This window comes from Haematobia irritans, chromosome 3 (genome assembly GCF_050003625.1).
Source record: "Haematobia irritans isolate KBUSLIRL chromosome 3, ASM5000362v1, whole genome shotgun sequence".
Classification (NCBI taxonomy): Eukaryota; Metazoa; Arthropoda; class Insecta; order Diptera; family Muscidae; genus Haematobia; species Haematobia irritans.
Genome location: NC_134399.1, coordinates 195,256,883 through 195,271,419, shown reverse-complemented (window position 1 = coordinate 195,271,419; position 14,537 = coordinate 195,256,883). Strand labels below are relative to the sequence as shown.

The following is a 14,537-nucleotide window of genomic DNA, read 5'->3' as shown; positions in this document are numbered from 1 at the left end:
AAGGCGTATCTAATATCATAAATGAAACATCTTTTTTTTAAACCAATGTCAGGGATCTCTGTAATAAGGAGTTTAAAGTATAATTAAAAATAAACTTTCGGTTTTACTTCAGGATGTTGTGCATCATTTTAAATTTGAATTATATACACGCAAAAAAAATTCTTTCCTCACAAACGAAATTTTAGACAAACAAAGATCGTGTCTCATTTGCTTTTCGCTGTAAGGAAGTTTATTTGGAAGAAAAGTATATATATAAAGTATCACAAAAGTATACTTTTTGTGATAAACGTTTATTCTTTTCCAGGATGTAAAAACAATTTCTTAAAGACTAACTCAAAAAAAACATTCTTTTCTGGATAATTGAATTTTCCCTCACATCTTTCTCATTTCCAAGAAGTTTTTTTTTAGTTTAGCATCTTTTTCTGTTATACAAGCAATGTATAAGAAATTAATCAATTTTATAAATTTTTTTAAATTTTACCTTTCGTCTGGACGGAGAATCGAACCGCGGACCATGCAATTTGGAAGCCAACACACTATCCACTGGACTCCGTTAATGTTATTGTCATCAATAGACAATTATCGTTATAAGTTATATTTATATAGCATAGTTTACGGCGCTCACGAGCCGATTAAACAAATTTTATTTAACAGAAACATACATTTAGTTGGACATCGTGGAGCAGTGGTTGGTACGTCCGCCTTCAACATAACATACCAAAATATTAAATTTTTACTATGAAACTGTAAAATATGTCTTATTAGAGACTTAAAGTCAGATATAAACGAAATGGACTGTGTTATTGGTTCAAAAATAATTTTTTTTCATCGAAAAAAAAATAAAATTTTTTTAACAAACGATTTTTTTTTTTGTTTGGTTATAAAAGTTTACATTTTTCGAAGAAATTCAAAAAACTCTAACAATAGAATCACGTTCTTGGTACACGTTTTCCAAACGTTTTTTTCTTTGCGTGTATATGTGAAATAAAAGATGTGAGCTGCATCCGCTCAGCTATTGATATGACATTTCCGATACACAGAAAAATATCAAAAAAAAATGATTTAATGGTGTAAGATTCAACTCACAACTCTGTTATGGTGCCAGGTTCAATTCACGCAGAAAACTATTTTTTGTCTGATTCAATCACGAAATTAATTGATCCAATTTAATTTTTTAATTGAGATTTCTTCAATCACGAAAATTATAGTAACAATCACAGAACTAATTAGAAACAAATGTACTTGAATAGGAAATTAATTGCATTTTTCCGGCACCTTCAATTATTTTTTTACGTGCAATGGTTAGCATGTTCGCCTTGCATATATAGGATTGGGGTTCAACACCAGTTTCGACCAAACATCAACAGTTTTTCGTCGGTGTATTGTTTCCTCTTAGTAATGATGATGACATTTCTGAATGCTTCAAAGCTTCTCTAAGTGGTTCCACTGCAATGTGAACGTCGTTCGGACTCGATGAAAGGAAAAGTAATTTCTGGATTTTGCCAGATTCGTTGCCGTTTGTCTTTTATGAGCTTCTAAAATTTTGTCGCCAAATTTGATTTTGAGGACTTTTTTGCAATTTTCGTATCTCAAAAAATGCTGTGAATTCTTTTTTGTGGTATTAAGCAATGTTGTAGATTAGGTTAGGTTAGGTAGGTTAGGTGGCAGCCCGATGTATCAGGCTCACTTAGACTATTCAGTCCATTGTGATACCACATTGGTGAACTTCTCTCTTATCACTGAGTGCTGCCCGATTCCATGTTAAGCTCAATGACAAGGGACCTCCTTTTTATAGCCGAGTCCGAACGGCGTTCCACATTGCAGTGAAACCACTTAGAGAAGCTTTGAAACCCTCAGAAATGTCACCAGCATTACTGAGGTGGGACAATCCACCGCTGAAAAACTTTTTGCTGTTCGGTCGAAGCAGGAATCGAACCCACGACCTTGTGTATGCAAGGCGGGCATGCTAACCATTGCACCACGGTGGCTCCTAAATGTTGTAGCTCCTGACTCGGCCATCTGATGAAAAAATTTTCTTGTAATTTTACAAGAGTTTATACTTTCTTATGAATTTTCCCGTTATAATTATATTTGGATTTGAGTCCAACCTAATTATTTCCGAATATAATTTTTAATAAATTTCTTATCCTCTCTATAAATCATTCTCCTCCGGAAATGGCTACCTTCTGGTTCTCGGCCGTGCTCAGTTTTGGGAGAGTTCGTTTTCCTTCAGGGATAGATTGCGGATCCATATAATTAAGAAGATAAGGTAGACCTTAAAGGTGTGTGTATATGTGTATTTGGTGTTAATTGGGATAATTAATATTTTAATTAAAAATGTAAAAAATTTCCAATCATTTTAATAATTTCTACATTTTACATTTTGATTAAAATTTGAATTGTATCAATTTTCAAGTTTCATTATATTTGTTTTCGCTGTCACAAATACTATGTAACAAAAATGATTCTAGAGCAAAGAAATAAGACATATTGTTGTGATGTACCAGGAAGTTTCACAAATAATTAAATAAATAAGGAATGGGAATTAACTTTTTAATTGATTGCGATTTCAATTTCAATAAACTTTTTAATTTAAAATATTTTGGTGGTATTTTTCCTGTACACTGTCAGACCGAAACATTTGTTCAAATTGTAAAAATAAGAAAATTAAAGTGAAAAAAATGTATCGATGAAATTAAAAAGAAATATTGACGAAAAACAAATATTTTTCGCTTTTTTCCATTTCTTCATTAAAATGTACTTCCAATGCATAAGTTATATAGCAATGCAAAGGATCCAATGCAAGACCATGTACAATTCATTGGAGATGATCCAATTTTGCATTACTTCTGGTATCCAAACTATATTTTCGGTAGCTCTTATGTTTTGCTGGGTACTTTCGTGCTTGTGTCTTAAGTCTTTTGTATATAATACTACTCGAGCTCCTCGGTATCCAAGATGATTTAATCAATATTAGTACCAATATAGTTTATAGTTTGTGTCTTGAGTCTTCTGTTTGTAAAGGGATTCATTAATACTTTAGTGATATCAAAACTAAATTTTGGGTATTTGCAGGGTACTTTCGTGCTTGTGTCTTTTGTATATAATACTACTCGAGCTCCTCGGTATCCAAGATGATTTAATCAATATTAGTACCAATATATTTTATAGTTTGTGTCCTTAGTCTTCTGTTTGTAAAGAGATTCATTAATACTTTAGCGATATCAGAACTACATTTTCGGTATTTGCTGGGTACTTTCGTGCTTGTGTCTTAAGTCTTTGTATATAATACTACTCGAGCTCCTCGGTATCCAAGATGATTTAATCAATATTAGTACCAATATATTTTATAGTTTGTGTCTTGAGTCTTCTGTTTATAAAGAGATTCATTAATTCTTTAGTGATATCAAATCTAAATTTTCGGTATTTGCTGGGTACTTTCGTGATTGTGTATTAAGTCTTTTGTATATAATACTACTCGAGCACCTCGGTATCCAAGATGATTTAATCAATATTAGTACCAATATATTTTATAGTTTGTGTCTTTAGCGATATCAGAACTATATTTTTGGTATTTGCTGGGTACTTTCGTGCTTGTGTCTTAAGTCTTTTTTATATAGCACTATTCGAGCTCCTCGGTATCCAAGATGATTTAATCAATATTAGTACCAATATATTTTATAGTTTGTGTCTTGAGTCTTCTGTTTGTAAAGGTATTCATTAATACTTTAGCGATATCAAAACTACATTTTCGGTAGATCTTGTTTTTTGCTGGAGACTTTGGTGCTTGTGTCTTAAGTCTTTTCTATGTACTTTTTTAGTTGTGTTCGAATATTAAAAAAGTTATGGATTTAAAATTACATGTTTCATATAAAATGTTCTCCATTACGCTTTAAACTTATAATACATATTTTTTTGTAATTTATAAATTTCATTATTGATTGCTATTGTTTTGTCCCTAAATGTTGATGTAGCAAAGCAATAAAACAGGAACTATGTAATTTCTTTTTTAGAATGCAAAAAACAACAGTACTCAGAACCTGTTAAACATACATTCATTGCCTTTTGGTGCTAAAATAGAATCCCCAACCAAAAAGAATCACTTCAACAAAATGTAAATATGGCTTTTTTATGCCAAGACAAATTGGGTAAAATGAAAAATGAAAAAAAAAAAAAAAATCTGAAATGGGAAAACAGGCTTCTTTGCCCCAATCACAGCCTGGATGACACACTCACCTATATTTTGTGCATCGATGCGTGCATAATAGCCTAAAAGGCTAATGATCAGTAGTAGTAAATGTGTGGTGATTTTAGGCATCTTTACGAGATTATAGCAGCAGCAGGTGGTAGAAGTGAAGTATTTGAACAATAGATGAAAGTTCAAAGTAGTTTTTAGTGTTGAAAATTATAATGATGATGATTAATTGATTGAAGGCAGTAAAACGATTGTAGAACACATGGGATCACTTGATTGATTATTCCTTAATTTTCGTATTCTAGTTTAAATTAATATCCCAGATTCTTGAGTTATATTTTAATTAGAAATTTTTAAATTTTTTTAATTTCTTCTGTAGGTTTTTTTGGTATTATTTTCTTTCACCAATATCAAAATGTAAAATCAACAAGAGGGTTATACAGGTGCAGTATTGTGTTACAAGTCGTGTTGTTTGTATTATTATGATTTTTTTATAATTTTTATCTTTTTGTATTTTTTTTTTTTCATTAGCTGCTGTGAGAAGTTTTCTTAGAGGGAAAAGTATGTCACCGTTACACACACAGCAGGTTGCAGCAGCCGCCTCTAGACAGTAGAGCAGCCAAGTTGACTTAGCTTCTTTTTAGCACAGTGGGAACAAATTACATAAATTTCCTTGAGGTTTGCTTTGCTTTTTATTTTAGGAAACTTTCTTTTTTGTTTTTACTCCAAGTGAGTTTAGAATAATTAACACTATATAGCAACACTTTCAGTTTAAAATCTTTTTCGAATTATTTACAAATACAAATATTTTTAACAAATATTTTATAATTACGAAAATTTTTATTTAATTTGATTTTATTTTTTTAACAAAAACAGAATTGTTTTGCAGGTCTTATTTTAACAGCATGCTACTCTCACACACACGACGTTCGTGTTTTCTGGCGGACAACGGTCTTAGTTCCAACTTCCAGAGTATCGTGCTTTCCGTTCCGATATTCAAGTGCGACTAAACATTGCCAATGGAAGTCGATAAGCCTTAAGCTTTAACTTTGAACATTCGAGTGTGGCAGACAGAGTACACAAACGTGCGCACGCGTACAGCGCCATGAAAAAATTTCTTTTTCTTTTCTTTCTATTTTGTTATGGCAAAACACACATGGAACCAAAGACACCAAAAACGGCCAAGAAGAAGCAGAAGCTGAGGAAGAAATAGCGGCACAAAAACGAACTACCAAAAAGGCAACACAAGCTTAGACGTGTTACAAGCCAACTTGTGGCCAACAAGTGTGCTGTGTTGGTGTTTTTGTTGTGGTCATAGTAATTTTGCCATTGATGTTGAGTATGGTCTCTCACTCTCCCTCTCCAGGTTGTGGTAAAAGTTTTGTCAGACGAAAGCTATGAGAGAAACCAAACGAACTAGTCTAAATTTTAGTTTTCATTTCGACGAGTTTTTTTGCTTTACAGATTTTCTTGTGTGTAAGACATGAAATGTTATGAAGTTTGAGCGCTTTTTACAACTGTCTTGTTGAACAGCTTGAATAAAACTGTTTTTCTCTTAAAATGCTAAAAGCCGGTATGATTGTATTTGGTTGCAATTGGTTGCTGTTGTAGCTGCAGTCATTTGTTGCAAGCTAAGATCAACAGTATTGAGTCATTAAGTAAGAGAAGCTGTTTTGTTAAACTTTTTTAATATGATTTTATTAAAATATAAGAGCGCTTGGAATAAAAATACGACTTTTTGAAAAAAAAATTAATTAATAGAAAAATAAATACATCCAAAAATTCGACCCTATCCTTCAAAAGGTATCTTATTCAAGATTTTCCTGAAGACCGCACAATTAAAGATACTAATTTGTATAATATCAATAAAATCTCTATGGGGAACACTATTTTTTTATCATCTATCATCACTATCACTAAAACCACCATGAATGAAAATGTAGGGTTATTTTAGAAATCATGTTACATGTTACAAATAAGTTATAGAAAAAATATTATCAAAATATATCCAATTAAAAAGTTAATTGAGGCTGAAAACGTTTTCAATTGATAAATTAACATTTTAATCAAACTAAACATTAAGTCAATTAGGTCAATAATTGAAAATTTTGTAAATCAAAAAAAAAAATAATTGATATAATTAACTTTTTAATAAAACTCGGAAGACTAACGACCATTTTCATGTAGCTCCGTTTGTCTTTAACTACCAGTTAACGGAAAGTAAATTGCAAATATCTTCTCTCCGGTTAACGTAAACTGAAAAAATTTTGGCAGTTAAGTTCCTAACTGGCATATGGAATATATAGACAAGATGACAGCCATGTCCATAATACGATTTAAAAGTTCGTTAGTTAACGGAACACTAACGGAGCTTGATGAAAATGGGGGTAAGTCCGTTAAAAATTGTTGATTTTTTTTAATAAAAAAAATATTTGATACATTCACATTTCAAAATAAAAGCACGAAGTCAATTGAGAAAAGACTTGAAAATAGTTACGTCTTTAATAAAAAAAATAATTGATACAATCATTTCTTTAATCAAACTAAAACAACAACTAAAACAATTTTCGCGGTTTCTGTTAAACCATTAATTGTTCCAATTAACAATTTAATTAAAAAATAATCGATGTCGATTGCAAAATTTAATTAATTGTTTAACTGTTTTAATTAAATTAATAGAATCAATTAAAACACTAGATTCAATTAATAGAATCAATTAAAACATTAGGTTTTCCGGTCGACATCAACTAATTTTTTGATCGAGTCAATTAAAACAGTAATTAATTTTTGCAATCAACATGAATTAAATGTTTTTAATTGATTCAATTAAAAATATAATTGATTGCAAAAAACAATTAATGTTTTGATTCAATCAAAAAATTAATTGGTATTTTGAAATCAAATCATTTAACTTTAATATTTTTTAATGCTTTAATAATTTTCTTAAATTGTGATTGATTCTATCAATTTCGTGATTAAAGATATTTCATTTAAAAAATTAATTGGAACAATTAATTTCGTGATTTAACCAGATGTTATATTGAAGAAAATTTATTGAAAAGTAATTCTCTTTTTTCTTTTATTTAAGAAAATTTTAAATTTTGATGAAAAAAAATTGGAGATAAAAATGACTAAAAATATCTTTTGTGAAGTTCAAGACAGAAACAATTTAAGAAAAATTTACTACCTTATGTACGTAATTAAATTTATAAGTGGTGTAATAGAGACATATTTAATAAAAACGGATGACTGTTATATTTGGAAGCCACATGTTATTCTCAACCGTATAACAGGGATTGTAATCAGGATGAAAATGTAGACTTTTCGACCTTTCGACTTTTTTAGAAATTGGAAAAGTCGACTTGTGAAAAAAGTTGATTTTTCGATCTTTCGAATTTATACAATTTCATATATATTATCGACTTTTTCAATATTTTAAAATGAGATTTCTACTTTTTGGCAAAATTGTCTATTGAAATAAAAATTTTGACAAAATTGTCTATGGAAATAAAATTTTGACAAAATGTTCTATAGAATTAAAATGTTGACAAAATTTTCTATAGATTTTTGTTTTGCAAACTTTGAGATAATTTTGACACAATTTTTCATTAAATAAAATTTTGGAAAAATTTTCTATATAATACAATTTTGGTAAAAATTTTCAGTAAAAATTAAAATTTGAGAAAATTTCCAGAGAAATAAAATTTTTGGCAAAATTTTCTATAGAAATACATTTGTGACAAAATTTTCTATAGAATAAAATTTAGACAAAATCTTCTATAGAATAAAATGTAGACAAAGTCTTCTATAGAATAATGTTATAAAAGACAAATTCTATCTAGATTTTGATCAAATTTTCTAGCTGGTATCGCGCGAGTTCACTTTTTTTTTTTTGAGTGTATACAATTATTTTTTTATGTTATATATCATTTTTATTTTGTCTTTTTCGGCATATATTTTTGTATAAATATATTTCTCCATTAAAAATCAACAAAAAATGAATAATTATCGTAATTTGCAAACCCTTCTAAAAGAACTTCCATGGAAGTGAAAAAGTCAAACGACACAGGTGCAAACCCTAGCGGGGATGAAATTTAATTTTTTTAATGTATTTTTTTTACTTTTTTATTGATTTTCTATTTTTTTTTTAATTTAATTATCCAGAACGACTACAAAGAAGCATCCTGTACCAAATTTCATCAATATCGGTTAATACTTGAGAACGAAATCCTGCGAATGGCCATCATTTCTCCCGATTTAATGTTACTTAATACGTATGTGAATAAATGGTGTTTAGTATAATTATCATACACTCATAGAAAAAATCATGCACGGCGTGCTCATTTCAAAACGATTCGTTCATGAAAGTGAATCAACAAACATGTGGTGTCGAACGGAGAACAGGCGGTGTCAATCTGACAACGATAAAATGACACCATGTGTTGTCGAAATAACAACCAGCGTTCACGATCTGAAAACGTTATGGTTACGAATTTATAAACAGAATTAAAAAAAGATTTCCGCTACCGTGACTCCAATCTGTGTTTTCTGCACCATACGCATTAACAGTCGCCTTAGCACATTGCACCACCGAGGGAGTTGCCATAATAACGTCTAACGATTATTTTAAGACTTTTCATGACCAAAGAGAAACGAATGCCGTTTTGATTTTTGGTGAACGTTTCCGTTTCATTTTGTCACCGTCTGTTCACGACTATGGAACGTAATTTTTTCTAATAGTGCATTTAAATTACTCCATTTATGCATCTAAAATCGCAATGTATAGAAACAGGTATCCTCGAAATATGCTGAATAATTTCCAAATTTCACCTACATTTCTCAGTGACAATGAACATGATACTGACATGAATCTGCAGACATGAAATTGTAAACTATCGAAATAAACTAAAGTTGATCTACTTTTCCCTAAACAAAAAAAAAAAATTCGTGGAAAAACTTGAATTTATTACTAAATCAAATCAAATAGAATTGCAAGGACAAATTTTGTGTCACAGCAATGCTGGAAACTATTACTAGAAAATATTTCGATTAAATCTGGAATTATTAGAAATTCTGGCTTTCAAGTAACCGTTACATGAATATAGTTTTATATAAATGTCTTGCATGTGGTCATGGAGCCAAGCAGCTTGAAAGAATTTATTAAAATTTTTGGTTTTTATTACAAAAACAGTTTCCATGCAATAGTGGTATTTCCAATTTCATTCAAATGATTCGCAGAAACATGTTTCAATGTCGTAATTGTATGCAGCCATCAGAATCTTTGGGAAGATCAATATTGAATCGCAGTGCAACATGTATGTCATGGATGTCATAAATTTTCTGAAGCCTAATGAAAAAGAAAAAAATCCCATTTAAAAAGAAAATGATGAAGCATTTTCCACAATCTCTTAACGGGCTATTATCACATAAAACTACCACAAAATAGAAATTGCAGACAATGGAAGCTGCATAAGGCTGAACCATTTTGTCCAAGTTGTCTTCGCCAAAATAAGGCCATAAGAAATTCCATCGAATACAGTGGAACAGAATAGAAACTGGTTGATTGTTACACCAACATATCAAAAGCGATAACGTAAGGTGTGGAAGGCAAACTCTCAACGAAGTAGATTCCCTTGAATAAGAAAACGGTAGTTTGAGAAGGACAATAGGCGGGAAATCATGGATCATCTTTCTAAAGCTAATTTATATAATCAATGCTCAAGAACTAATTATTGGACACCTTTGGGTGTATTAATAAATTCCAAATTCCGAATTGAAATTAATTGGCGCCGAATAAATCCACCGTCGTAAGTCCTATAAGTACATTGCTTCAATCTCTGAGTCAAGAACATGACAAAAGAAAGAGGCTTCGAGATTTTTTACGGATTAAAGAATAAACCTTGTGGGGCAGATGACACATTCAGAGCCGTATATGCCGTATTTCTAATGGAAATTACATACGCGAATTATTCTGCCCAAATTGAGGCATTCTCACCTCAACTACAATCCCTTAATCTTACTTGTATACCCTAAACAAAGTGATTAGGGCTTTTGGGACCATATAAGTGTATATCTGATCGAATTTCTTCCTAAATCAATACACAACAACAAATTTTCTGATTCATCACGAAATTAATTGTTTCAATTAATTTTTAATTGTTCCAATTAAATTTTTATTTGAAATGTCTTCAATCACGAAAATGACAGTATCAATAACAGTTTTAATTAGACATAAAAAATATTTGATTAAAAAATTAATTGATTTGACTTCAAAATTTCAATTAAAACTCAGTTTTGTAATTGATCAAATTAATTATTTTCTAATTACATAAATTAAACAATTAATTGAGCTTTGAAATCGGCATCGATGGAACATACAATTGTTTAATAAAAACCTCGAAAACTTTCACTCATTTTCTTAACAAACATTGTGTTCTTAGTCTGATGAAAAAAACAATGATTGTATCAATTAATTATACCCTGCACCACACTGTGGAACCCAGAAGGAGACGAGATAGACACATGGTGCCTTTGGCAAAAGTGCTCAGGGTGGACTTCTGAGTCGATATAGCCATGTCCGTCTGTCTGTAAACACATTTTTGTAATCAAAGTCTAGGTCGCAGTTTTAGTCCAATCGACTTCAAATTTGGCACAAGGGCCAATTTTTTGCTCCGATTTAGTTGAAAGTTTGCACAGGGAGTAGAATTAGCATTGTAGCTATGCATGCCAAATTTGGTTGAAATCGGTTCATATTTAGATATAGCTCCCGTATATAGCTTTCGTCCGATTTACACTCATATGACCATAGAGGGCAATTTTTTGCTCCGATTTAGTTGAAAGTTTGCACAGGGACTAGAATTAGCATTGTAGCTATGCATGCCAAATTTGGTTGAAATCGGTTCATATTTAGATATAGCTCCCATATATATACCAACATTTTCCTTGTAAAATCGCCACTGCTTAGTCGAAAAGTTGTTAAAATGACTCTAATTTTCCTAAACTTATAATACATATATATCGAGCGATAAATCATAAATAAACGTTTGCGAAGATTCCTTAAAATTGCTTCAGATTGAAATGTTTCCCATATTTTTTCCCATATTTTTGATACCCTCCACCGTAGGATGGGGGTATATTAACTTTGTCATTCCGTTTGTAACACATCGAAATATTGCTCTAACGCCCATATTCATGAATCCCCGTTAGTGCTCCTTTAGCTAACGAACTTTTAAACCGTACTACGGACATATCTGACATCTTGCTTTTATATTCCATATGTCAATTAAGATCTTAACTGCTGAAAAATTCTCAGTTACAGTTAACCGGAGAGAAGATATTTCGATTTTACTTTTCGTTAACTGGGAGTTAAAACCTAACAGAACTACATGAAAATGGCCGTAAGACCCCGTAAAGTATATATGTTCTGGGTCGTGGTGAAATTCTGAGTCGATCTGAACATGTCCGTCCGTTCGTCCGTCTGTTGAAATCACGCAAACTTCCGAATGAAACAAGCTCTCGACTTGAAACTTGCCACAAGTAGTTGTTATTGATGTAGGTCGGATGGTATTAAATGACCCATATCGGTCCGCTTTTAGGTATAGCCCCTTAGTATATGGCCGTCAACAACCATGCCTAACTATAGCTATATATATAGCCCTCAGATAAATCGATCCCCAATCACAAAAAATTCATCCATATCAAGTTCATAATTGTATATAGCCTCCATATAAGCGACCCCCATATTTCAATTCTGGCTCTCTACCACGTATGGACTAACTGACAATTTAGAAAACAATGTTAAGAAGTTTTAAGATACCACAACCCAAGTAATTCGATTGTGGATGACAGTCCTTCGTAGAAGTTTCTACGCAATCCATGGTGGAGGGTACATAAGATTCAGCAGGGCCGAACTTACGGCCGTATTTACTTGTTATACCCTCCACCATAGGATGGGGGGTATATTAACTTTGTCATTCCGTTTGTAACACATCGAAATATTGCTCTAAGACCCCATAAAGTATATATATTCTGGGTCGTGGTGAAATTCTGAGTCGATCTGAGCATGTCCGGCCGTCCGTCCGTCCGTCCGTCTGTTGAAATCACGCTAACTTCCGAACGAAACAAGCTATCGACTTTAAACTTGGCACAAGTAGTTGTTATTTATGTAGGTCGGATGGTATTGCAAATGGGCCATATCGGTCCACTTTTACGTATAGCACCCATATAAACGGACCCCCAAATTTGGCTTGCGAGGCCTCCAAGAGAAGCAAATTTCATCCGATCCGGCTGAAATTTGGTATATAGTGTTAGTATATGGTCTCTAAAAACCATGCGAAAATTGGTCCACATCGGTCCATAATTATATATAGCCCCCATATAAACTGATCCCCCGATTTGGCTTGCGAGGCCTCTAAGAGAAGCAAATTTCATCCGATCCGGCTGAAATTTGGTATATGGTCTCTAACAACCATGCAAAAATTGGTCCACATCGGTCCATAACTATATATAGCCTCCATATAAAACGATCCCCCGATTTGGCTTGCGAGGCCTCTAAGAGAAGCAAATTTCATCCGATCCGGCTGAAATTTGGTACATGGTGTTAGTATATGGTCTCTAAAAACCATGCAAAAATTGGTCCACATCGGTCCATAATTATATATAGCCCCCATATAAACCGATCCCCCGATTTGGATTGCGAGGCCTCTAAGAGAAGCAAGTTTCATCTGATCCGGCTGAAATTTGGTACATGGTGTTAGTATATGGTCTCTAACAACCATGCGAAAATTGGTTCACATCGGTCCATAATTATATATAGCCCCCATATATACCGATCACCAGATTTGACCTCCGGAGCCTCTTGGAAGACCAAAATTCATCTGATTCAGTTGAAATTTGGTACGTGGTGTTAATATATGGCCTCAAACTGCCATGCAAAAATTGGTCGAAATCGGTCCATAATTATATAAAGCCCCCATATAAACCGATCCCCAGATTTGATCTCCGGAGCCCCTTAGAAGAGCGTAATTCATCCGATTCGGTTGAAATTTGGTACGTGATGTTAGTATATGGTATCCAACAACCCTGCAGGAATTAGTTCATATCAGCCCATAATTATATATAGCACCCATATAAACCGATCCCCAGATTTGACCTACGGTGCCTTTTGGAAAAGCAAAATTCATCCGATCTGGTTGAAATTTTGTACGTGGTGGTAGTATATGATATTTAACAACCATGCCAAAAGTGGCCCATATCAGTCCATAATCATATATAGCCCCCATATAAACCGATCCCGAGATTTGGTTTTGGAGCCTCTTGGAGGTGCAAATTTCATCCGAGTCAGTTAAAATTTGGTACATTGTGCTAGTATTTATATGACCGTTAACAACCATGCCTAACTAGGTCCATATCTATATAGTTATATATAGGCCTCAGATAAATCGATCCCCAATCACACAACAATTGGTCCATCAATATCATCAATCAAGAATAATTGTATATAGTCCCCATATAAGCGACCCCCATATTTCAATTCTGGCTCCCTACGTACCGTGCAATATCCCATATCGATTCGTAATTATTTGTAAACTTATCTACACATACTTTTTATTTTGTCTAATGTATACCACGTATGGACTAACCCACAATTTAGAAAACTATTTAAGATACCACCCAAGTAATTCGATTGTGGATGACAGTCTTTCGTAGAAGTTTCTACGCAATCCATGGTGGAGGGTACATAAGATTCGGCAGGGCCGAACTTACGGCCGTATTTACTTGTTTTCTACTAACATTGTGTTCCACCCTAGTGGATAAGCCGACTTAAGTTTTGAGACTATAGATTTTGTAGAAGTCTATAAATTCTGTCCAGATCGAGTGATATTTAAATGTATTTATTTGGGACAAACCTTTATATATAGCACCCAAAACATTTGACGGATGTAATATGGTATCGAAAATTTAGATCTACAAAGTGGTGCAGGGTATAATATAGTCGGCCCCGCCCGACTTTAGACTTTCCTTAATTGACTTTTTGTTATTTTGATTAAAAATGTATTGTATAAATTAATTTTTTTATTAAAAAAAAATAATCAATAATTTTTAAATGACTCAGTCTTCCAGTTTGATTAAAAAGTTAATTGTATCAATTGGGAGCCACCGTGGTGCAATGGTTAGCATGCCCGCCTTGCATTGAGCTTAACATCGAATCGAGCAGCACTCAGTAATAAGAGAGAAGTTCACCAATGTGGTATCACAATGGACTGGATAGTCTAAGTGAGCCTGATACTTCGGGCTGCCACCTAACCTAATTGTATCAATTAATTTTGAATTAATTAAAAAA

The 14,537-nt window shown here is 32.5% G+C and overlaps 1 protein-coding gene across 4 annotated transcripts in view; it reads right to left on the bottom strand.

Annotated features, from left to right (window-relative positions):
* Positions 1–5,679, bottom strand: part of LOC142230616 (uncharacterized) — a 158,044-nt gene extending 152,365 nt beyond the window's left edge. Inside the window, exon 1 of one of the 4 annotated variants that reach the window (XR_012720752.1) lies at positions 4,237–5,679. Coding sequence is in view for 3 of the 4 variants with exons in the window: in XM_075301251.1 (XP_075157366.1) it covers positions 4,237–4,318 (82 nt within the window). In the remaining variant the exon portion in view is untranslated. The remainder of the gene's footprint in view (positions 1–4,236) is intronic. The other 3 variants (XM_075301251.1, XM_075301250.1, XM_075301249.1) reach the window with 3 other exon arrangements.
* Between the last annotated feature and the right edge of the window lie 8,858 nt (positions 5,680–14,537).